The sequence below is a fragment of the Esox lucius genome, chromosome 20, assembly GCF_011004845.1.
Source record: "Esox lucius isolate fEsoLuc1 chromosome 20, fEsoLuc1.pri, whole genome shotgun sequence".
Taxonomy (NCBI): Eukaryota; Metazoa; Chordata; class Actinopteri; order Esociformes; family Esocidae; genus Esox; species Esox lucius.
Window position 1 is genome coordinate 8,370,800 of NC_047588.1, and position 26,700 is coordinate 8,397,499.

The following is a 26,700-nucleotide window of genomic DNA, read 5'->3' on the forward strand; positions in this document are numbered from 1 at the left end:
CTCAGCCTATTATGTTTTGCTTTTTGAAATCCTCTGGCTATACACTACAATCACTATGCCAGTCCGTATCATTTTTGAAGCGGGGGATATCAGAGGCGATTGATATTTCGGGAGAGTGACAGATTGAGACAGGTACCTAGCTACTGCAGCTGAACTAGCCCCTCCTCCCTCCCCTTTTTAGTTTTACCCATCTACAGTATCTCACAAAAGTGAGCACACCCTTCAATTTTTTTTTTTTATATTTGATTATAACTGTTCATGTGACAACACTGAAGAAATGACACTTTGTTACAATGTAAAGTAGAGAGTGTACAGCTTGTATAACAGTGAAAATTTGCTGTCCCCTCAAAATAACACAACACACAGTCATTAATTTCTAAACTGCTGGCAAGAAAAGTGAGTACACCATTAAGCGAAAATGTCTACATTGGGCACAAAATTGTCAATATTTTGCATGGCCACCATCATTTTCTAGCACTGCCTTAACCCTCTTGGGCATGGAGTACACCAGAGCTTCACAGGTTGCCACTGGATTCCTCTTTCACCCCTCCATGTCGAAATCACGGACCTGGTGGATGTTAGAGACCTTGCGCTCCTCCACCTTCCGTTAGAGGATGCCCCACAGATGCTCAATAGGGTATAGGTCTTGAGACACGCTTGGCCAGTCCATCACCTTTACCCTCAGCTTCTTTAGCAAGGCAGTGGTCGTCTTGGAGGTGTGTTTGGGGTCGTTATCATGTTGGAATACTGCCCTGTGGCCCAGTCTCCGAAGGGAGGGGATCATGCTCTGCTTCAGTATGTCACAGTACATGCTGGCATTCATGGTTCCCTCAATGAACTGTAGCTCCCCAGTGCCGGCAGCACTCATGCAGCTCCAGACCATGACACTCCCACCACCATGCTTGACTGTAGGCAAGATACACTTGTCTTTGTACTCCTCTCCTGGTTGCCACCACACACACTTGACACCATCTGAACCAAATAAGTTCATCTTGGTCTCATCAGACCACATGACATGGTTCCAGTAATCCATGTCCTTAGTCTGCTTGTCTTCAGCAAACTGTTTGCGGGCTTTCTTGTGCATCATCTTTAGAAGAGGCTTGCTTTTGGGACGACAGCCATGCAGAACAATTTAATGCAGTGTGTGCCACCCTTTCAACCTCAGCAGCAATGCTGGCAGCACTCATATGTCTATTTCCCAAAGACAACCTCTGGATATGATGTTGAGCATGTGCACTCAACTTCTTTGGTCGACCATGGCGAGGCCTGTTCTGAGTGGAACCTGTCCTGTTAAAACGCTGTATGGTCTTGGCCACCATGCTGCAGCTCAGTTTCAGGGTCTTGGTAATCTTCTTATAGCCTAGGCCATCTTTATGTAGAGCAACAGTTCTTTTTTTCAGATCCTCAGAGAGTTATTTGCCATGAGATGCCATGTTGAACTTCCAGTGACCAGTATGAAGGAGTGTGAGAGCGATAACATCAAATTTAACACACCTGCTCCACATTCACACCTGAGACCTTGTAACACTAACGAGTCACATGACACCGGGGAGGGAAAATGGCTAATTGGGCCCAATTTGGACATTTTCACTCAGGGGTGTACTCACTTTTGTTGCCAGTGGTTTTGACATTGATGGCTGTGTGTTAAGTTATTTTGAGGGGACAGCAAATTTACACTGTTATACAAGCTGTACACTCACTAATTTACATTGTAACAAAATGTCATTTCTTCAGTGTTGTCACATGAAAAAATATACTCAAATATTTACAAAAATGTGAGGGGTGTACTCACTTTTGTGAGATACTGTTTTTCACGTTGTCCACTTGTCCATACCCCTCTGAACAATGCGATCTGTCTCCCTCATTCTCCCTCTCTCTCCCCATTCCTCCATCAACATACCCTCAAATGACACAACCTTCATTCTCCTATATCATTTGCTAGTATTCATATTTATAGCACAGTGGTGACACCGTCCACTCCTGAAGCTGGTTACCAAAAGGAAGAAAATGGTCTCCAGAAAATGAAGCGATGGACATCTGTCGCCTGGAATCGTTCCTCGAATGCCATGTCATTTCATTTCCTCACCCTTCATACTCAAGTGTTTTCTGTCATTTTGCGGCCTTGAGTGACACAATGGAAATATTCAACAGACTGCGGTGCACATTCTCTGTCAGTTGTAGGGCTCCAAACTTAAACTGTCTGCTTCATTTTTCAACCATTAAGAGGAGAGATGAGAGACAATGGGTCATAGCCCTGAGTAGTGTGCCCATTAGGATGTTTGACAATGGACCACAGATTCAAAAGAAAAGGCCCATCTTTCACTACCTCCACTCAAGGACCGACAAAGGCCACTGAAAAGCTGGGAATCTATCATGAAATTCAACAGTCCCCCTTCAGACAGATAGAGCATACTAAAGAATATTTTTAGTTGAATGGTTAGATTTCATTAACTCATGTTTACAATTGTTTGAATAAACCAACAGAGCTGTAACATTGTGTGCACTATACAAGCATCATCGTGTCGGCAAGTGCTTCTACCTACTAGTTTTCGTCTGCTCAGAAATGACTTAATTATCATCCGGAACCACAGGGGTTCTCCATTATGAACATAGAAACTCTGGCTTGACCTCCAGGCAACGCTATTAGGCTAACAATACGCTAATGTGTCCCATTACAAGCAATTGGCCAGGAGGGGATTCTCTTTGTCTAGCGTCACACTGCCAGTTGAATTCAGATGGGCACGGAATAATGATGCAGGCCTTCTTTTCTCCACTTCATAGAAGATACAAGGAGCAGCCCTGCTGAGAATCATTACCCGTGCATTACAGTCAGCTTCTTTTCGTATCCACACCCTTCATTGCTAGCGTGTGTTGCCAAAGTGCTTTGAAGAAACCACAAGGATGTGCTGCTACACAGAAGCGTTGAAAAGGAGGCTCCAACTAGCCCCTGTAGCTGATGGATGCCTCGGAAGCAACTCACCTACTCACCAAAGGGCCATTGAGCTCTGGAAATGTATTCTCAAACCCCCTCGTAAAATTACCGTAAACCACAGCTAAAGCTTTTAAAGAGGGGAGCGCTTTGAAAAGGACCTTTTGAGGAAAAAAATTGAAAAAAGAAAACTCTAATGGCAGGCAAGGTTTGAAGGTAGAAAATAGCAGTTTGGCCTGCATTTTCCGAGCATGAAACATGAATTAGCACGGTGTGACGCTGGCAGGCGGAGAGATTCGCACTGCTCTCTGCCTCCTCTCTCTGGCCTTCCCATTACCATTCCATCGACAAATTGAATCAGAGGCTGATTTGAATTCCACCACTGTATAACCTCTTATTTATTCATTGCTTTTCTCTCCCCTACATACCATTAAATCGAATAATTCGTTTTCAATATAGCGGACAGCGCAACTGTGGGCAGTCTGCTTATTTCGCGTTCACCATGCAGCCTCCGCTTCCCAACGGAAAGAAAGGAGAAGCAGACGAGGTTGGTGGTTACGAGGCACTCTTAACAAAAAATATAAAGAAATAGGGAAATAGGCAGGTGACTATTTATAATGTTTTGGCATTTGTTCTTCTGCAAGGTCATCCCTAATGCCTAGTTGGAATGCTGGCTAGTGCCCTTCTGAAGTTGCCAACTGCTGGGTGATTACTCCATTACAGTAACACATCTCAAATCTTCCCACTGTTTACACTATGCTTGCCCTCTTATATGAGGCTGTCTGCTGTGTTTGACAATAATATTATCAAAGGTGGGGGCCCCAGACAGTGAGCGGGGATTAAATGGCTTTGCTGATGTTTGCCACCGCCGAACCAATCACATTTTTATAATTGACCGTTTCTCTCATATTATTCAGCTCCCTCTGCAATGCATTGATATAATGAAGTTTGCATTGACGAGACAAAGTATACTCTACTCTCTAGTTTGTAGTGTGTGTGTGTGTGTGTGTGTGTGTGTTTGCGTGCTTGTGTATGCTTAAGACTGGCAGTTTTTCTGTGGTTATAAGTGTGCATGTCCCTGTTCATGTTTATATGGAAGAAGCACAGTTAATCAGAGCCGTAAACAACCTGCATTTGTTTAAACACAAGAAAAGCTCAATGTAACCATGCCTGCCATACAAACAAATGTTAGGCTTACCACTGAGCTATTTTTCAATAGCTCAGAGTCTGGAGAAGTGATATACAAAATTGTTGCTACGAGTTTTTCAAATGGGAAGACAAAAATAATATACAATGCTTCAAAAATACTATAAGAAGCAGTGACATACTCAGATGAACCTAAAAATAAGAATCCCATATTATTGTTTCACCGTGAGGCTAACCGAAGCTTTGCTGAGCAAGTAGAATAATATGAGGCCGTTACGGTCACAGAAAGATTATTCTCTTAACTGAGTAAACAATATTAGGTTTATGTTTTCAAAGTCAAATCTAATGTTTTTTAGACCACATACAGCTAAAATGTTAAAGAGATTTATCCCTATATTTTTGTGAGTTACATTGTTTACTCAAAAAAACGTGGAGCATTTTTTAAGTTTAAAGCTCACTAGATCACAGACCCTAAATATATAGTATTACAATTGGGATACATCTGTGAGCAGTAAGTACATCATACAGTGGAAATAAAAAGTCTACACAACCCTGTTAAAATGCCAGGTTCTTGTGATGTAAAAGAACGAGACAAAGATAAATCATGTCAGAACTTTTTAATGTGACCTATAACGTAAACAATTTAAATTGAAACACAAACTGAAATCTTTAAGGGGGAAAAATAAAAAATTCACAATAACCTGGACTTTTTATATCCCCTGTAAATAAACATTTTGCTTTCAGGAAAAAGGTAATTTAGTATTATTGCTTAATGCTACAAAAAGAGAAGACACATTTGTCTATGAAACTACCAGTTTTCGATACTTGTACTGTAATTGTAATACTCTCTTTATATATTAAATTAATTTGTTGCATTAACTAATTTAATAATTGGAATTGATCTAAACCGGGTTAAAATCCAGTTCCTTCAAGCCTCAGTCACTCATTGTCAGGTCTTATTGTTGTTAGTATACTTACCCAGATTTTGACCCAGTTTCCAGAGTCTAGTACTTACCTGTTTGAATAAATGTTGCTATTATATGCAAATACTTGAATCCAGTTGTCTATCGTGACACCTTGCCATCCAATGAAATCTTGTAACCAATGATATTTATATAAAATGAAAAACAATTGGATAATTTTAGTGAAAGATAATAACTAAATAAAAACATGCCAAACTAACAGATCATCTTTTGTAGATTCCAAAAGTTTTGTAATATTTTTCTACTCTCCCTTGCTGAAGACTCAGTTAAACAACAAGGGGATCTCTTGTGTACAGCCCACTTAAGAATGATAGCATAGCATGATGCTGCCGCCACCAAGCTTGACACTATGTAATGTGGATTCTGAGTGATGAGCCCAGTGCTGACTTTGTAGGAAATATGGGGGCCTAACACATTTTCCCATATGGTTTAAATATTCCCATATGGTTACTGATGTTCTTCACAGTGTTCCATGATCCATGTAATGCATCCAAAATTATTTTGTATCAATATCCTTATCTATTCCTTTCAATAGGAACCTATAGATACTTTGTTAGCTAGGCTATATCAGCAGTTTGTAACCCAAAACAACTAGGAACATATCACAGGAACAAGTGATTTAATTTAGGGCTAATCACAATCACTTCAATTGATGTCAGATAACGGCAAATTAACATACATGATTTGGAATGAGTTTGACAATCTCTAAAAAAAAAACTGCACACGTATACGACCAATCATTACCAGATTATTATTTATTTTATGTTTTCAAAAAATTATTAAAAAGAGAATTCACTTTAAAATGCAAATGCAAGCTCACTCCAGCTCTCGCTATGTTCACCCAGGATTTATTCCTTTCTGTAAGGATACAGTGCAGTGGCTAGCTAAAATGAGCAAGTATTGCAAGCTAATGTAATTATTTTTTTCTCTCAAATTAAGTCTTTACTAGTTTCCATGGCTAACTTTTGCTATAGTTCATTGGGAAACGACAGTGACACCAAACAATTCTGCCAATATTTCATACAAATAATCTTACTTATGCTCCCATTGACCATATTAGCTCCACCCAATTATATTTTAGCGATACATTGCAGTTTCCCAGTGGTGTAGGATCAACATTGCCATGTCATTCTGGTTTCAGGGGGAATACACAGACTATTTTACGTAAATCTTTGACAGCCAAATTGGTAAGATATATTACATTAGGTGAAGTAATGTTAGAATAAGAATTCTGAAAAAAGCATCAGGCTGCATTTCAAACGTAGGTCCTTCAGCTCCGCAGACAGGTGTGCTACCCACTGCTCCAAATAAGAACCTGCTGATACAGGTAACAAGCAGTGGTGTTACAAGTGATTTTCTTTCTAACTCTAACCCACACCTTGACCCAAACCTTAACTCTAGTGATGTGATACATAACCTTAATCCAAACCCTAACATTAACCCCAGTGCTGTGATATCTAACCCTAACCAAACTTTAATGTAACCTTTTTAGTTTTATAACCTTACCCCAAACCTTAACCCCAGCGCTGTGATACCCAACGTGAACCTAACTGTAATATTAAAATGAGTTTAAGACATATTGTAGCCAGACCCTTAATTCCTGTGTGGAGACATGGGTGGGACAGCTGCCTACAGAGCTGAATGTTGCCAGTTCAAAACACAGCTTAGATGTTCAGTGCAAATTTGTAATGTATGTTATGTTTTAGTAGCATTTGTAACATATCACACGTTTTCGTACCGTTGGTAACATATGTTACGTTTTGTTCAATTTGTAATGTATTATGTTTTGGTAGCGCATTGTAATGTAACGTAACGTAACATATCATATGAAATTGGGTGCCATGGATTTATGTAAAATAGTCTACATGCTCCCCTGAGACCAGGTTGGTCCTTCACACTGACATATCCTGGCAGCAGTCACATTTGCTAGTACAACAACAGTCATAACGTAAATCAATGTGACATCCAGATGGTAAAATATTACAAGCTTTTTCTCCCTCACCATCAAAGTAAATATTACTTTGTTTACAGTTGTTAGTGCCTGGCTGAGTGTTATTGGCAGCCTCAACAAGCTAGCAGTGGATGTAGGCATTCGCCAGAGGATTTGTAATATCACATAACTCTTTATGCCACTATTCAACAAAAATCTTTTGTACTTTATCACAATTGTATCCAGCAACACACTGTCCACAGGAATGTGTTGACTTTCAACTACTTACTTGAGGAATCTCCCATTTTCTTAAACACAAGCTAAACGTGCCTGGGAATTTCTATTTGTCAACATTTTTGTTATTTGCTATTGGCATGGCACGTTTGGCAATTCACATTTTTTTCATCTCAAAGTTTAGCTAGCTGTACAGTATATCTTAATTAAAAGTAAAATGATAATGTATTTAAAATATTCCAATATCTGGACAAAACAAGAAACCAGGCAAGCCTAGTTCAGCCGGCTCGCAATAAAGAGTTGCCCTCTCGAGATTCAAACTCTGGTAGCTCATGTGAAAGGCAGTGTCGTTAACCACTACACCACAGAGCTACACATTTGGCAACGGTCAGTATGGCCTCTTGTGTTTATCTTGAATAAATCCTCTTTTGCCACTGGCTGTTTTAACCGTTAATTAGCCATTTGTGAATTACATTGATACAGTTAAACTGACTAACGTTTCTTACCAAGTTAACCTCTGCCGTTTTAACAGAGTATTAGCCAGTAATAGGCTTTACCGGTATCTACTAACTTACTAGAATAGTCGTAAGAATTGAGCAATTGCTAGCGAGTCTGCCATAGCTATTTCATTTCATGGCATAAGAACATATTTCTTTCTTTCATGGCATAACAACATACTTTTTTCTTTCATTCGTGAATTACATTAATAAAATTACCATAAAGGTGACGATAACTAACCTTTTCAAGTGAAGAAACGAGAGAATTGTAGAATGTACCATAAATAATAAATAAATGATGTTGCTCTCAATAGATTTGAACTAAGGATTGAGCAATTGCTAGCGAGACTGAAGATGAACTTTTCCATGCCAGAAACAGTCGCAATATAACGGTATACAGTTTCAGTTGAGGCTAACGTAACTACTGTATGTTGTAGGCAGAAAATGTTTGTCTATCCTGACCCAAAAACTCATGCACGGATGCGTACTTTGAAAATCCACAAGAAACAGCCCTCCGGCAAAAATTATGTTCCTAAAACTATTTGTTATGCTGAGATACACAATGTGATAATGCCAACCAATTAATAAACATCAGTCTTGGCATTTTAATGTAAACGATATGTTGCAAATATTATCCATTAATAATTAATGATGATGAAACTACCACAGCTACCACAACAAAGACGATACTGCAGTACAGTATGTCTTTTTGACATCACTAGATGTGCAACAAACAGTATTTAGGCACACAGCTATTTTTGTTTTCCCCAATGTTTAAAGAACCACAATCTATTTTATAAGAAAAAAAAAAACACTGAGTGATGCTGTTTCTCCTAATGAGGACTCCAACTTTAATGGGCTTCTACTGTGGACATTAGCAAGAAACATTTCTCCTGCTCCATTATCAGTGAACAAAACAAATGGCTGCCATATTTCTCCTTGACCTCGAATGGACCAAGAATGTGCAGTGCCCATCCAGCCTCTGGACATGTTAATCATAATGTCTGCGTCCCAAAGCATACAATATCCCTTAAGCAGTCCACTCAATATGGCACGTTGAAAAGTGCGCTAGGGTGCCATTCTGTCGACATTCACCTACTAATTTCCTTGTGGGCAAGAGTGACTAAGGATGTTTCTCCCATTTCTCCCATTAAGATGCAATGTCATTCCAAGTATGCTCTCAGCATGCACTGTCCATCCTGTCTCATATTGAGAAGTGCTGGGGTCCAACATAATGTTGCGGTGGTTTAACAGGTATAATAGACAGTATATGGTAATACATTCGATATGTATGGTGATCTCCATATGGCAATAGAAAGCGATGTTCCATCTCATCTGACTTCAGGAGGCATGGAAGACCTTTCACCTCCGTACAGTAGGTGACAGGCTGATATGACCTTAGGTAATTATATGATGATTCCTCCACTGCCCTTCAGAATAATCGATTTCCCAAACCATACTGTTCTCCCGTTCGTTTTTGTGTGTGTGTGCGCGTGTGTGTTTGTGTGTTTATGGCACGCACGTGTGTGTGTACCTTCAGAATTGTCTGATGTTTTTTGCAGATAGCAGGCACATTGAAGTTGCTGAAGTTGAGTTTTTCTACAGCGGTTAGCTTCAAGGCAGACTATTTCAGACTGATGTGCAGTGAGCTTTTCTGGTACCATGCTGTCCTTCATGTCCTGCGCGTGTGCCAGTGTGTGCGTATGAGTGTGTACCTGCTGAATTGTTTGATGTCTTTCCCCCTCTGGTCAGCACTAAGGAGAGCGTGACACTTTCCGAGTCTCAGTCCGATTGAGCTGACTGGCCATATTAACAGAACTGTGTCCCCTCGTCTCTCACAATGTTGGAGTTAAAAACCCACATAACGGCACACAGGGCATAAAAGACAGAGAGGCAGAAATAGAGAGACGAGGAGAGAGAGCATGGGAGAGGGGGGGCGAGTCTGAAGAGGAACAGAGAGCATACTTATGGGGGCGAGAGAGACAGCTCATGAACGTATCAGGGAGCGGAGGATGAAGGGAGAGAGGGCATTTTTATGTGTGTTGGGGAGAGAGAGGGAAAGCGTTTGAGGGCATGTGCAATGTGGGGGGGGGGGGAGAGAGAGCAAGATAGAGCATGTGTTCTCTGCTTGCGTGTGGGGGAAGAGAGAGCAAGATACACCACCGTTGGAATCACCAGGTTGCAGCCTCCCCAACACCATATCCATGCCCAATGTGGAAACAAATGAATTATTGGTCTTCAAAATCCCCAGCTTATCTTTCGAAAAAGCATGGCATTCCACACACACACACACACACACACACATTTACATACACAACCACGTGCCCCAGTAGCATTAGCTAGCATGTTATTTCCCTCTGATTACAACACTCTTTGGGGGCCCTTGACAATGACAATATTTTTCTCACACTTCCCCCATCACGGCCGGCTGAGCGACCTGAGCCCATTCTTCGCTGAACAAATGTGTAATGCCACTCGTCCGCGACAGCTTGCCACTTCTTATGCAAATGCAGCGCAGGAATATGATTGTGGATTTATTTTTTCGATACTATTCTACCGCAATAGTCCACATGTCTATTACCAGCACAGGGAAAACGAAGTGAGACTGAGACCATTCAATTGATGTGACAATGCAATCTTTGTGAAAGGAGCGCTGAGAAAAACGTAGGGTTACTACAGAAAAACATGAAGTAAGAGATCGGTGTTGGAAATGGCTTAAACTTAACTGACATAATAGCGGCGGAACGACATGGCTAGATATAGAAGATTATACACAACTGTAACTGCAGGGGTGGCGGAGACTGGCACCCAACCAAATGAACTGGAAAACATGCCTTTCCCTTTGATACAAGCATGAGAAAATATAGGACGTGGACAGGACGTGGGTAGCAAACAAACATGGGGTTTGATGGGAGTGATTTTGCCCACACCGTGATTGTGTGATGTCTGAATAAAGAGACATATTTCCGACTGGACATGAATGAGCCTGTGGTCACAGTCCCCCACTTCACTATGAAAACGGGATAAAAGCTGGCAGCCAGATAAATGCAATTGCACACATCAAGAGGGTTAGGGTAATTTTGCAAAAATCAAGGTCATCTTCTTTTTCCTTCTCGTCCAGATACCACTACAGGTCTAGACAGAGGAGCAGAACATATAGAGGAGCAGAAAAATACACATTTCCACTCCAATCTACAAAACACATTTGTTTAATGATTATTAGGAAAAGCCCTTACATGAGTATCAAGTGTTATCGTGTGCATTCCTGCATTGGTTGAGTGAAAGCAGCTGCCGGACTGACCGCAGGTTGTCTCAGCCACCCGGTGACAGTAGGAGGACTGTGGGGGCAAGGCAGGCCTGTGGGGGCAAGGCAGGCCTGTGGGGGCAAGGCAGGCCTGTGGGGGCAAGGCAGGCCTGTGGGGGCAGGGCAGGCCTGTGGGGGAAAGGCAGGCCTGTGGGGGCAAGGCAGGCCTGTGGGGGTAAGGCAGGACTGTGGGGGCAAGGCAGGACTGTGGGGGCAAGGCAGGACTGTGGGGGCAAGGCAGGACTGTGGGGGCCTTGACAACAAGCAGAAGGATAGACAACAGGTGGGCAGACACGGTTCTGCCAAGTACAGCGACTGTCTGTGTGTCCAACAGCGTACAGCAGCCCATCCACTGTGTGGCCTACCTGTGTCGCTCAGCGTTAGGAAACAAAACCAGCATGACTCTGGCTACAACAATCGATGGCGACATTATACACACATTCAGTGTTGGATTTGTCTGATTTGAACCATCAAAGTGAAGTGGGTAGATCTCTAGCAGGTCTGTGGGTAAAACAGCTAGACACAGAAACAAATGTTAACGTTAGTAAAAGATCCGCAAGGATGAATCAGACTAAAATGCATCAGAGTCCTCTATTAGTTCGTATAAATGAGCAACTTAAAAACCAATAAACCTTAGCTGGAACTCTCATTTGGAATCATTTTACTTCAATCGTATCTCACAAAAACTGGGAAAACCATTATAGATATTTTATTACAACTGCCCCGCAAAAAAAAAGTAATTACATGAATTCCATTTTCAGCTGTTGGCATTTGCAGAGATAGAGACTGCCCTCTTTGACATCTATTGCTCAAACTCAGACACCCGAAAGAGAACAACTAATTTCTTTCTATGTTTTTGACATTTATAGAGCTGTGGGATGCAATATGAAATGTGTTGTCATAATGTGTCACTCAAGGACACCACAAGAGTATCTCCACGCAGTTTGGACACATTCATACACTGGTGCCATCCTCCAATCAGGTTTCCGTCCCTTCAAGACCATACCAAGTAAAGGAAAGTTTAATGTTTTTTGATAAAAGTGGGAATTTGGGACCTCACATTACGATCATATCAGGACACTCAGGGGCAGATACAATATTAATTTTAATTCTTATGATTCTATATGTATTTTGATTTGATACTCTGGTTTTACTTTGATTTTATAGCGACTTGATGTTCAAAAAGTAATGCTCACCATGTCCATGGCAGAGCGACAAGAGGGAGCTAAGAGAAGACACGTTTTAATCGGTCATGGTTAGATAGAAAAGTGTCTATTTACGTAAAAAACTAACCTGACATGTCGGTGCAGTATAGCCAGATAGTATAAAATGTATATTGCGTTATTATAAGTTATGCACTGCGCTATCTTGCCAACTGATAGCACGCTAGCCCTGGAAGTACATGCAGAATGGCTTGCTGATTTCTAAAGCACCCTGCAATCAATGGGAGCCTGACAGGGCTGAGCAGGGCCGAGAAGCCAGTGTGGCAGTCTGGAACCGCCAGTTCTCCACAGCTAATCAACCCCCAAGGAGGGCTCTGCCTATGGGGAGATCACTCAGACTCTGCCCTGAAACCCTCCATCACCACCCAGGGAGGCAATCACCAGCCCATTTTGATGAACAGCTTTTTTTTTTAATCTTCATTCCTGAACTCGTTCAAATCAAGGTACAGACGCCTGGCCCAGTCACAAGGCGAGGTGGAAATTCACAGGATGGGGAAAATCTGAAAAACATCAAGAAAACAACTGTTCACGGTATGATGGAAGACAGACTTTATTCAACAAAAACACGCTGTATATCTGGGTCAAAGTTCCCTGGGATGGTAATTTTGATCCCCGTATGAATAGCACATCAAATTTATGCCTGATCGCATACGGGCCCATACACTGGAAATAATAAAATGACTGAGTGCCCCACTGAAGTTCTTTCAAACTTCAAATGAGCATAAATGGATTGGAAACACAGGAGTTTGAACTGTCATCAATTCTTTTAACAACCGGCAGTGTGTAAGACTCTTTAATTGGGCTGGAAAATTGAAATGCAAGTCATGGTAGTCAAGTGAGAGCAGGACGATGGGGTATTCATTAAGGGGCAGAAGAGGAAAAGGCCATTGTACCCATGCCGCGATTACCACAATGACTACACGCTGAACAGGATCATACTGGAAGTGGAGTGAATGAAACCCAGAACAAACTCAAACAAAAGTCGTTTTTCTTTTCTCCTAAAGGAACAAGAGTTTAAATAAGCAGAGGATGGGTGAGGGGAGAACTGGGGAGGACGGGGGAGGGCGGGTGAGGGGGAAGCGCAGGAGGGGGAATGAGGTTGAGAGGAAGGGAAAATGAGCCATTTTCATGTCTACAGTGATATGATGGCTACATGAATGAAAAAACGAACAAAAGTCTGACATCCCGATAAAGCCCAGCCTTTACCATGGAACACTGTTGAGTTAGTTGGCAAAAGCCCATAATTGGAGGTAATATCTTCTCTGGTACTGTTTAAAGTTTGACAGTGGATGGAGCAGCTCCATGCACTAACAGGCTCCAGTCAGAACACACACGCACACACACACACACACTGGGATGGTGCTGTCTTCTCTGCAGAGTTCTGTACTCAACTCCAACTGGCTCTGTCTACTGAGAACATGCAAGCTCTTTGGGACAGCCGACAGTCTAGCAGTAAGAGTGCCATCATCCAAAAGGTTCTTACGTGAACAACGCAGTCACCTTATATTGCTCCCAGGATGCTGCTGAAATTGGGAACATGTTAAACCTGATAAAGTAACGATAACAAAACAAAAGTATCTTATCTATTTGTTCAGCTGGGTTGTTACACCAAAAAAGTGATGCTTTTTTTGTACAACTGGGAGTGAATATTGAATTCAAGCTTCACAAAAATCGTGATTGTAAAAACTCTTACTATCTGTCAATTTAGAGTTTACAAAGATTATGTTATATGCTTGACCTACTCAGTTAACAATTTGAAAACCAACAAATGGCAAACTTGATCTGACTGTTACTGTAGTTTCATTGTTCATTTGAGTAATGTTTTGAGAGCTTAGTAATGTATATTAACCAAATGACACTTAAAATCCTCAGAAAATAATTAGAGCAACAAACTAAAGTTTTACAATGATATGAAGGTAAAACATGAAGAAGTCAGGGGATTGGCTGAGTTGAAACGGCCATCAATTTGTGCTTACCTGTTATTAGACTATGACTTATGTAATGACTCGAATTTCAAGTTACTTTCTCGATGTTGGCCTGTTGAAATACAAAACGTATCTTTTTTCTTTCCTTTGAAGTAAAAAAAAAAATGAATTTGACAACATTGATTGATGGGAGTTGAATTGTGGAACCGTTTATTCAAATATCCCATCTTGACAGACCAGTGATTACTTCAATGGATGGAGGAAAAAAGAATTCATTTGAAAAGCATTCAAACACGTCCTACATTGCCGGTTGCTTTCTGCACAAGGCTCTCCAACAGGAATGGTTTATAGTAATGATTCCTTGAGTGAGACAGGTGATCTATATGTGGACAGGGCAAAGACAGCAAGTGCAGGTCATTAAACAAGCATTAATTCAGGGATGCCAAAGGCCTGTCGATCATTTTTAGTATAGCCTTCTCTGTCGGTCATACCTTACAATAGTGTAACTGATAACGGTGAGAGACCCTTTCAAAAATGCACATAGTATATACACAGTATGTTGTTACAAGTGTAATCTAGTTGAATTCGATCAACATGATTAGCGACAAAGAATTTCAATTTGGAGGAAAGAACTAACTAACATTTTGGATGTAATATGGTGTTTGTATAGTAGTTCATCCTTTGTATTCTGAATGAATGGATATTTCTATAACTTTAGCCTAATGTACTCAGATTCTAGAGGAGCCAATACCAACAGCATCTGAAAGCAGTATTTCTGCATTAACCAACAAAGGCAGCCACACTCCCCACAAAAACCTAATGTCTGACATTTAGTATAGATCACTTTGGTCATTCACATTACTGCTGTGATGCTCCCCTACATTTAGTAATGCCATGGCAGTAATAGCCTTAACCATGTAGAAACCACATTGCCACTGAAGATGGCTGCTTATCTGCTATTTCCGGCGCTTATTTCCAATCGCAGAGTTTACCGACGCACCTCTCACCTCGAAGGTCGTGGGCCCTAGCAGAATGACTCAATAGTTGCTCTGACATTTCCCAATATTTCCTTTACTTCCAGTGCAATAAGCTCACTTGTTGTCCAAACTTCACATTTGCTATCCCTGGCATCAGGTTTGTCGATAGTAGTGGGAAGGCAGACAGAAAGATTGTATAAAAAGCTGGTGAAGGGAATATAGATCTGATAGCACTCTGTAGAAACACAGAAGAAGAAGAAAAAACACAACACCATGACAACATCTCAGTCCTGTTAGAGTATAATGCATTTTGAAATCACGTGGATCCATTCTGTAAAAGCAAAACATACTAAAAACCATTAATTAGCGCTTAGTTGCAAAATGTGGAAAAAATATAAATATAAATGACACTTCCACGTTGAGACTGATTAATACACTGCAGATGTCTGGCTCCATGTACAAGTGATTGTTGTGAATACTTCAACTGATTCTTTTCATCTATGCAAATAATAGTCACTGATTAAAGACATGGAAATTCGATCAACTTAAGTTGACCCTGAATTTTGGTCAATTAGCACTGCAACACTACTTTTCCATACTCTATAAATCCATGTGTTTAATAAAGACTCTCACCATATTTCTCACTCTTCATACACTGTGTACTTCAGCTAGAAGTTAAAGGGTTAATGGTTTTTGTTCCACAAAATGTATTTTCGTCACTGACTTATGTGCTGCTGAACATGTACCCAGCAATGTGTTATTCCTTTCTGTCTCATTGTGGTGCAATATGCAATCCACACTAAAAGTGACCAAATGCACAGCATCCTAATATTTTACTACAGCTTTGTACACACCTCCTGTAAGTGATTGCATTAGAAATGCATTCAGGAGCCTTTTGTTCTCTACCTACAGACAGAGCCACAATACTGCCATATGTCAAATAGCAGCGACGGTTTGACAGATACCACATTGATGGATTGCAGACAGTGTTAATGTGCAACAAGGATTCCAGATTAAACCAGATGACCAACACAGTCAAAACCCTTGTCATGACAGAGAAGACAAAGGCTTTATTTGCTTCCTATGCTGTCAAAAAATGATGTCACGTTACGGCACCTCACCACAGAATACATTATACAACTGAAGTAAATGAAGCATTACAACAAGATATAAACAGTTTAATAGTAAGTGAATCATTATACAAATACGGAGAGAAAGGTTGCGAGTGGGAAAAATTATTTGTGAAAAGCACGGCAGCCTTACTCCTCATTAACTCTCTTTGATAGAGAATTGATTTTGGAGAATAAGAATGCTGATTAGATTGAGAACCAATCAAACACTTCATTCTTGATAAAACCGCTGGCTTCCTCCAATCAGGCGGTAGATTGACAGGCCCCTCACTGACACGTGAGCTAATATTAATATGACAGCCCGTTCTCTCTCACCTCACAAAGACAATCTGAAGTGGTGACCTGAGGGGTAAGTTCATGTTCTGAATGTTGGATGGAATGCCTCCAAACCACTGGAATACGCTGTGATTCATGCAAGCATTGCTAATAGCTTAGTTGATCTGCGCCGACAATCCCAAATCATCAACTAACCTCCGTCCTCCCCAGTCCCTCCCTCCCAATGATAATCCCCATCTCAAGTCCCCATCTACCATCAAATGGGCACATGCGGACAGGCAGTCCTTAAGTGATTCTCAGCAAACACTCTGGGGCTAACCATACTGCACCACAGGGACACTCGGATGGTAGACGGCAAAACATTGACTTAGACACAATACGGCACGCAGTTTCTGTTATGGAGCACACATAGCGAACCGAAGGATGTTTGGGGGCTTTCCCCGCGTTAACTAAATCAAACTCCTGTAGATATCCACCCACCGAGCGAACGAATGCCACCGATATGGGAGCTGGAGAGAATGTCCCTGTTATTGTTGCCGACCGTTCCCGCCAGGGGAAACGTCTGGAAGGGAGGTCCATTTGCCCCCGGTGTTCTTCGCCGATTGCTATTCATTTCCAGAGGTTTGGCCCCGAAAGGGTTATCTTATCTGGACTCCCTCAGGGAAGACTGGAGAGGGAGTCCTTTCCAGAACACTCTCTTACTGTCTATTGACAACCGAACCTGTGCCCTTTCCTGGCATGTGGGGTTGCACAAACCTCCGGCTCACCCCAGCCCCCACCCTCCACACCAACCGGACATGGAAGCGCACTATTACTTGACCAGACCTGACATTTCCTGCATACCCATAACAATGAGACGCCTGATTAAAAGGGCAGTATGAAATCATGCCTTGCTCCGTACATTGCGCACTAATCTCCCCGCTAAATAGGATTTAAAACACGTGCAGGCCCACTGATACCTTGGGTGTCAAATCCTGATCGCTGGAAAGAGGAGAAAAGGTCTTGCTATTGTAATGCCTGAGTAACAAGGGTGTCTTACAGCTGCTTAGTTGCACCAGTATACACTGTCTCTAGAAGAAGGCGGGACAGGTCGGGGGGGGGACTGCTCCGTTGAAAGCCACGCTACCGTCGTTGAAAAGCAATGGAATAAAGGCTCTGTTTTATCTTGCTCGGGGCACCACACAAAAGGAGACGGCGCACGGCAACGCGGCGGGTTTTAAAATTGGGATCAAAAGGTTCAAGCTAATTAACAAACTAAATAAGAGTCTCCCAAGCTTTGTCTGCTCGCACACAGACACGCTCTCTCTCTCTCCTTTACGTATTTCCTTTTCTCTCTCTGCAGCATTTGATATGTTTAGTGTGTGAGCACACCTCCGTGTGTGCATGTTTCGAGCATGGGTGCATACAACAGTGCGTGTTGGCAAAATCGGAAGATAAACTGCTCCCCAAATCTAAATAGTAACAAATGCCTGCCACATTTTTCACCACAAAGATCACTGCCAATTAATTTTGCTATAGCACCCCACGCGCCCACAAAATAAAATGGCCTGGTGATCAAGGTTTCCTGTCTGACTTATTTTATTTTAAATTTCCAGCAGAACCCAGAGAAGACGAGGAGATAGTCAAATGAAAAGGCCAAGGGCACAAAATAAAGACAAATGGCCAGAGCATGAAATGTAATTCAGTGCCTCGGTACGGCAACATTTACAACCAAAAAAGCTCCCATTGACAAGCCATTAATATCAAAACACTGTCAAGTCCAGGAAGAGACACGTCCCTCTGTTATAATGACATTAAGTCTCAGGAGACTGTGGAGAAAAGGCGGGAGATGGTGAGAAAACATAATCAGACAGACATTTTTCCTGACCTCCGTATGTGTGCTAGCGGTTTTGGTTTACATTCATTTCAATACATTATCTCAATACTCCGTACTGAATATAATAATCTAGAAAAGATATCAAGCGTTAATACCGAAACCCTGTACCCAATAAAACCCCAACCCAAATGTACGTTGCTGTACGTTGTTGAGTGTTTTTATTTATTTTATTTATAGGTATCAGGAACATATGCTGGCCACAGATCTTTGGCTTTGGCATTCATCCTTTGTAGTATGATATGAAAACACCATCTGGTGAGGGAAGACATCTAGGCTAGCTCTGCAGCTAAAAGGCCTTGTTGGTTCATATAACTTTTAGGAATATCTATTACATTCCCAGATGGATTTAGAATTGATAATCATTAGCTAGCATGTATAATACAACTCTTGTAGGATAAATGTACTTGGTAGATTTACTCTTTCGTCAGGATAGAGCTGAATCATGGTGATGACACAGAGTATCTCATTATGACCTCTTGGTGACCTCTAATGTTTTTACAATGCAGTGTATTTAATAATGTATGCTTTTACATCTATGACATTTTATTAGAAAATAATCAGAATATGTCAAAATAATGACTTTAACCACTGATATTACATATAAGCCAATATGTAGGCCTTTATGTAACAAACTGTATGTGTGGATTAATAATTCTAATTATAATTGTTTATAAACATATATATTCACACTTGAACTGGAAACTCTATATTTCAGTCCTGGCTTGCACATGAAGTTCTGGTAATGTTTCTTAGAGCTCGGTTGCAGTACATTTGTCCAAACATAGAGTTGATTGTTTTTAAACATGCTCACACAGCCTAATACTTCTATAGATATCAGTTTGTTGTGACAACTGCATTGGCTGTTGAAAGAAAACTGGACAGTGAACTACACTTTCTCATGGTAAGGAATAACCTAAAATAAAACATGGTTTCATTTCTTTTAAATGTTGGCAAATTTGGTAAACAAATTTCAAGAAATACATTGTTCTGTGGGATTGGAATTACTTACAGAATATGTCATGTTTTATTTACACCTGTAAACTTCTTCCAAAATTGTTAAAGAGGAAGTTTGCAAATGTTCATAAGTGGTCTTCTTTTCACTCTCTTTGCTTGTAGTTGATCATCCAAACTGTCAATACTTTCCATTGACTACACTGCATTATAAAAATGCATCTAAGCATTTCAAACAAACTAACAATTTCTCATTTAATCTCTGCCAGGGTAATTTCTATGCACTGCCATTTCTGGGGGTAAACTCAACTAACCCATCAGTCTACATTTGCATATTTTGTTTTTTGTTGTTATTGTAAACAACATCATTTAAACATGGATGTCTGGTACAATGGCAGTGTGCATAGACATTATCCCGAAAAGTATTTTGATTTAATACAAATTGGTTTTGAGTGTTTTAGAGTGTTTTATTACATGATTAGCGAGGCATTTTCACAATTCTTTGCATTCATCCATCACCATGGGCCAGTAATATGACAACCAATTTTCTCTGTTACAAAACCATTTTTCAATAAAATGTAAATTAAAAAGCTTTAGGATCACCTACAGAGACATACTGAAAAAAGTAGGTGAAAATCCCCTAAAAATAGGTGAAAATCCCCTTTAGCAAAAATGTGCATAAAACCCTTCCAAAGACATATAGTTGTTTAAAAACATTCATTATGTTGTGAGTATTTGGAAGATTATCCACTGAAACCAAAGAAAAACCTTCCGGCTAACGTTACACAAAGCAACTTTTATACAACTTTTGTTTCTTTCATCTTGAGTTGCTGCTTGATTACTTAGTGTAACAGTCCCCCCCAAAAATAAAAAGCAATTCATATCCAACCTAAATTGTAGAGCAAGCATTTTGTCTGAATTGATCCTCATAATAACCAAAAGGTTCAATAATAAAATATTTGTAAGTATTACATCAGATGACTATATATTTCACAAACTGTATGGAATGAAGCAGCTTCGATTTGAAATGCATGTCACTTCTGTTGTCTTCAGAGGTGCAGTCAACACAAAGTTGTTTAAAGTTGTTTGAAATGACTTGCATTGTTAACTGCAACCAAAGCTGCATTAAAGATTATTTGTCACTAGCCTGGGCAACACTAGCCTTGGTAATGCTACACAAAGATCGAACATTATTTGTATTTTTATATACACTCTTAAAAAAAACTTGAATTTGTTAGTCACGTTCAGGTGCTGTCTGTGCATACTAATTTGCCAATCCTGATATTAATGAGTGCTTGTTTCCTTCAGAATAGTGGCCTGTTTAATTCGACTGAAATTAACAATTTTGAATGTGTACAAAAAAGTGGCATAGAAAATGGGATAGAAAACCAGGTAAAAATCTCACGGATTGCTGTCACATTAACAAAAAATAAATTACCTTCCGTGTTTCCTTTTTCTAAATAAACAACATTTTTCACAAACTCAAAATATATAATTTATTTTCTCAGAGATAAAAAGAAAAAAACTCTAGAAGAGCTTTCGAGGAACTAGAGTGAAAAGTTATCAGAAATTCCCAGCAACTTAAAATAAACATTCACAGAACAAAGTAAATTGTCTGTTCTGTTCTCAGAACAATTAATAAATGTTCAGATTTTTTGATCTGAAATAAAAATGTGTTCACACAACTTCCAAGGTACCAAATGTCCTAGCTGGGTTATGTTGCCTGGAGTGTGGCTTGTTTGCAGGGTACCATTCTATCTCCCATGGAGCAGGAATAGTGGGTCCTGCTGGCAGCAGAGAACTAGAGACAGCGCATTCTGAGACAAGGCCCCCTCCAGAAAGATATCAACATCTGCCGTTTCTCATCAGCTATATTGAAGCTAATGACAGACCGCCAGTGTGCTGACAGTGTGAATGGAATTTGATTGTGTACAAGAGCCCCTCTGAGACCAGACAGGTTTTACAGTGTGACAGTGTCGATGGAGTTTTTGAGTGTGCATTTACAGTACGTGTATTAGTTAGTGTCATGTGCAGTACTCGAAAGAGAGGGATGTTGAGAGAGAAAAATAACAAAAGAATGAAAGAGAAAAGTGAAGGAGAACAAAACAGTGATATTTTTCTGTTTAGAAGTCATGTACGGGTGTGCAGGTTGAATTGTGGGTGTACAGGTAAAACAACTGTTGTATTGCACTTCAATCTCCTCTTATTTCTCTGTTTCGCTAACACAGACCACTGCATCTCATACATCAGAGGAGCCTGCTCATGTTGAATACAATTCTACAGTGACCTCTCCCAGCCTTTGTTCGTATGCACCACAACAACTCCCAGAACGCTAGCCTAGCTCTCTGCCAAGAGGATGGTCCCTGACTGCCCGCCTCCCTTTGTATCTGGGGACAGATTAAATGTAAATGAAATATGCATTTTTCACACTGGTTATTGATGGCCATCTTAATGGCATTAAACGTTTGATGTGTTCCCCTCTCGCTGTTGCCTGTCTTTATCCAAAAATGTATTTCTCACTGTCATTTCAAAAGACTGTGGTAAATTATTTTGCACCTGGCCTTGTAAGACTTTGGTATTAGAAGTACGGCACTCATTTCAGATGAAAAGTTGAAACCCAGGTAAGGACGGCCATGTGTGTGTTTCCGTGTGTGTGCGTGTGTGTGTGTGTGTGTGAGTGAGTGAGTGCGACAGAGAAAGTGAAAAAGAGGAAAAAGCAGAGTGCACTCCTTCTCGCCTGCATGGAGAACCATTTCTGGTTGGAAGGGATAAGGACCAGCTTCTGAAGTGGCTCGTCGTGTTTGGAGATTTCCACAAGCAGCAGCTAGCAAACGCAGCTCCAATTCTCCTTAGAACTGTGGCTTTTGGAGCAGGCATAACACAGCACACAGCTGCAAATGCATACTGAGTTTTCTCAACTGTTATTTGACACAGAATGTTTTTTTTAGGTTGTGTTTTCCCTAAAGCATGAATTATATTTACAGAGAGAGAATAAAAATGTGACTGTTTGAGTAGGAGGTTGGAAAAGGAGAAAAATAAACCAAATTGACACAATATCATCAAGAGGAGTGATTAACTAGCCAGAATAAAGCAATTTATGTATTAGGTAGATACAATAGTTGATTAATTAATTAATTAATCTGTGTCAGGCACTGAATTGCCTTATTCAGAAATAAAACCAACAAGAAAGCACGCAATTTCATAAATATTGTGCTTCCTTCTGAAGTCAAAAAAGCAAAACTAGAACATCAGTACCTATTACAGGTGTATTTACGGTTTTGAAGTGTGTCGATGTTGGCTGGTCACAGCGAGGTTGGTCAATAGGTTATGTGCCCTTTATTTGAATTATAATTTCACATACTAATAACCTAGGTGCCATCAATAAATAACAAACAATACTTTAATCAGTGCTGGTTCTTTCATGACATGCATGACAGTGAGGCATCCATTATCTCTATAGTAATTGCAATAGTTCAGAGATTTTTCAAAATGCACGTTTCACCTGCTGTTCATGTATTTATAAAGTTGCATTAAATAGGCTGCAGCACTTTAAGCTGTCATGAATGTAGTCATTTGACATTCTAAAATGGATGTTATAGCGTATGCCTTGTCAAATGAAGCATGCTCAAATCTCAATGGTTGGCTTGATGTCCTGCATTTCAATTGGCATGGAAATTGGACGTTGCCATAATTTAACCTAAGAAACACGAAATAGACTGTAAAGTGACCATATGACCATTATTTTTTTTAACTGTTGGCTGCTGGTTGCCCCGATTAACATGGTCCTTATTTCCATGTATGACTGAGAGAATCAATTTATTCATGAGCCCCGGTAGACACAATCAGTGTTTGAGAGCTTCATTGATTACATGCTAAAACCAGACCTCATTGTCAATCAGAGTATAGCCTAGCATAAATATACTACAATCACTCCGCCATATAGCCTATATATTACCCACTAAACTAAAGCAGAGATGTACCCTTATAAATAAGGGTAGTGAGTAACTGTTTGAACGGGGTGAAGACAAAATAAGAGAAGAGTGAGCGCGCAGAAGGTTAGGAGGAGTACAAGACATCCAGATACTGTAGAAAGTATTCTCCTTTTTCTTCCTTCAGACATTTACAGGCCTGCAGAAAGTGCGCAATCGACCATCTGGCTCTCGGTATGGAGCAATGCACTGTAAAAGCACTCAAATCAATGGAAACAACTCCACCTTGGATGCCCACCATTACACAGATGGTATACTTGGAGAGAACTGCTTAGGCTACCTAACGAAGAGCAGACACTGCGTAGACAGAGAGCCTAACGCCAGTGGCCTGCCACCACCGCCCACTTCCAGTGACTGCTGCTTGCCTGTGCTGTAACCTAGTGTAGTCCCCAAGCAAGTGCACAAAGGCTCCAAGCTGCCCATGACCATGAATTAGAACAGTGCCCTCTGGTGGCCTAATTATGCGTGATCTGTGTGTGTGTGTGTGTGTGTGTGTTCGACACACACACAAACATAGTACAATCTCAAATCTACCGGACCAGTATAACACACACTATATCCCAAGATGCCCAAAGATAACCATACTGTGGTATCCCCGCAGACGGACATATAGTTCAGACCCAATGAAAAGGCCCTTTGAAAAAAAGATAAAGATTAACATAGCCACAGTATTATTGACTTAAATGTCACAGTATTATTACTGAATAAAAAAGCCCATCCGGTGCAGTAGATACAAATAAACGCACATCCTGACTGTACATACAGCCAAATTATCATGGATTTAATGTTCTAAAGTTTTGTTTGTATGGACATCAATTCAAGCTCATAAACCTTGCTTGGCACATCCTTCTCATCTTGCCTTTGTCAACAGGCAAAATCAAAGATACACAAGAACACAGCACACGCACTAAAATAGGAAAGAAATCAGAAGAGCAATAATGCGGTCGTAGCACATTCCAAGGTAAATTTGTCACAGCTCAAAAACAAGACCTGTCACAGGCTATTTTCAGACTCCATTGAATGTGCTGCGGTATTAGAAAAGGTTCCTTTTACAAAATTATTGAATTTGCATCACTAAAACAAAGAGTAAGGTGTCCACGCAGCATCTAAGAAATCACAAGTCCCCACAACAATGTCAGAGAAGTCATAGCTGTTCACGATGATGCAGTCAATCATCGAGACATGACCAGCCTAAGCAATGAAAAAGCACATCTTTGATACTTTGGCATGAGGCATCACAGAATGGTTTGGCTCTATATATTTTACCACTGATTTGTAAAGGAAAACACGGTTAAACACAGGCTACTCGGTTTAACCAGCAGAAATCAGAGGGATTTCATAATCTAAACGATTTCATTATGAACAATATGGCCTAATACAAATCCCTAAAGCTATCATAGTGGTTATTTGTAGATCTTGTGAAAGAAGTATGCTCCATAATAAAGCATATAGTAGGTGTAGTTTGATAACTAGCTTCATAACACGTGTTCTGCTGTTAGACACTATGATCCTCAGAAGCAAATTGACTTAATTTCATTTGGACACACATTATTAACTGAAAATGTATGAAATCAAAACGATTTATTTTCGATGTTTTAGCAGTCATGATCAGGTTTCAAAATTATGCAGATAAAATATGGCACGTCTCCAGAGCCATATTTTCTTTAACGTTTACACCCCTTGGAAGGTTGGGCTACGTTGTTAATGTCGGTTAATACAATTTTGAGTAATTGTCCTACATGGCATCTACAGCCACTTGTCAAACGCGATTTGCCTCAGGAAAATAACGTATTGATCATCATTCTGTCCCCGTTTCCTCGCTGCACTAAACGTTTCATCGCATCGCCGAGCTCCGAATGAGAATTTTCACATTGTTTTCTATAGAGTGATTCCAATAGACCGTGGCAGTATCACGCGCGCACTTTTCTCTTCGCATTAACCGTAAAGGAAGTGGGGGAAACAAAACAAAAAAACACTAGATATAAGCGCAGGGGTTGCTTACAAACTTTCCTTCCATACGCGTCTTGTGGCCCAAGACGCGTGACACCTGTGCCATCTCTGGACTCAGGGCACCGTAATATTCCTGGGTCGTTATTTGCTCCATAAAGTAGGCTACAAATAGCCCTACGATATTTGGCTTGTGTATAATGATACTTGTATTGCAATGCAATCTTCCCGTACTTTTTTAGTATATCATGAATTTCATTAAAAAAATTCCCACCCCAAAATGCATAGCCTATAACTAACGTGAGATGAAGACCAATCATGTATATCAATGTAGGCTATAACACACCAACAATATCGATTGCCAATTGACAACGTAGAGAAAGTATAATATATAATTAGATCATAATGAAATAAAAAACAAACAAGCATGGGTAGGGGTCATTTTTCACACATGCAAGGTGGTTGCATCGTAGCCTCGAAGGTTCCTGACATATTGTCACAATAGTTGCACATTATGTAATCTAATGTATCACTGTGGTATGCTATCGACTGCTGTGGGGAATAGTCCAAATAAAGTTGTTTTGGAACACCCGCGCATCTGACACAATAGCCTACACTTAAAGAAGTCGTAAATAAAGAAAAAATAGATTATGGACAATATGCTTACTTCAAAAATACATGATGCGGCGCACTCACAGAGAAAAAAGAGATTTCCGCTCGAATGACAGTAGTTATGTATCTATAGCCGGTGCATATCACATATAAGTTGGACATCGATAACACTTACCTATTCGAATGACATGAGGCATCCCGCAAGAATACTGAATCCAAAAGAGACAAACAATGACCGATGTCCAGTATTCCAAAATCGAACTCCGGGGTGACAACCAAGTATTTCGCATGATTGTAAAAGTCGTGGGATCCACTTTTTAAGATTCCAAGGACGCTTCAGTGTTGCTCATCAAATTTGAATTCGACGGAGTCATATGTGGGTTTGTGTGTCTGCGACAAATGTGCGCTCATTTTACTTGGTGCAACATTCTCCCAGTTTTTTTACTCTCAAGTCTCAGAACAGCTCGACACAACTAGAACCCGGTTCCATACACAGGCAGATCAGTGCTACACCTGCGAACGCTGGCTGCTACAATTAGCCTGCAGGAGTCTCTGTATCCCCTCCTACCGTTGATGCTATCTGTCTGCTGGCTTGAGCACCACAACAACCGGGCTGGATTCCCGTAAAGTGGAAGGGAACTGCGCCTGCGGTACTTTTGGTCGACTCCAACGGTCCTCTGATTTGTGTTAACCAAGAAAAGCCTTGAAAACATGTTTATTCTGAACTTAAGTTCGTTATATATGTTAAAGATGAATACAGGCTACATAAAT

At 40.5% G+C, this 26,700-nt stretch overlaps 1 protein-coding gene across 2 annotated transcripts in view; it reads right to left on the reverse strand.

Moving 5' to 3' along the window:
- Window positions 1–26,477, reverse strand: part of LOC105019312 (glutamate receptor ionotropic, kainate 3) — a 143,457-nt gene extending 116,980 nt beyond the window's left edge. For both annotated transcript variants that reach the window (XM_020041430.3, XM_010885385.5), the window contains exon 1: window positions 26,105–26,477. In XM_020041430.3, the coding sequence (XP_019896989.1) occupies window positions 26,105–26,219 (115 nt within the window). In that variant the 5' untranslated portion in view covers window positions 26,220–26,477. The remainder of the gene's footprint in view (window positions 1–26,104) is intronic.
- Between the last annotated feature and the right edge of the window lie 223 nt (window positions 26,478–26,700).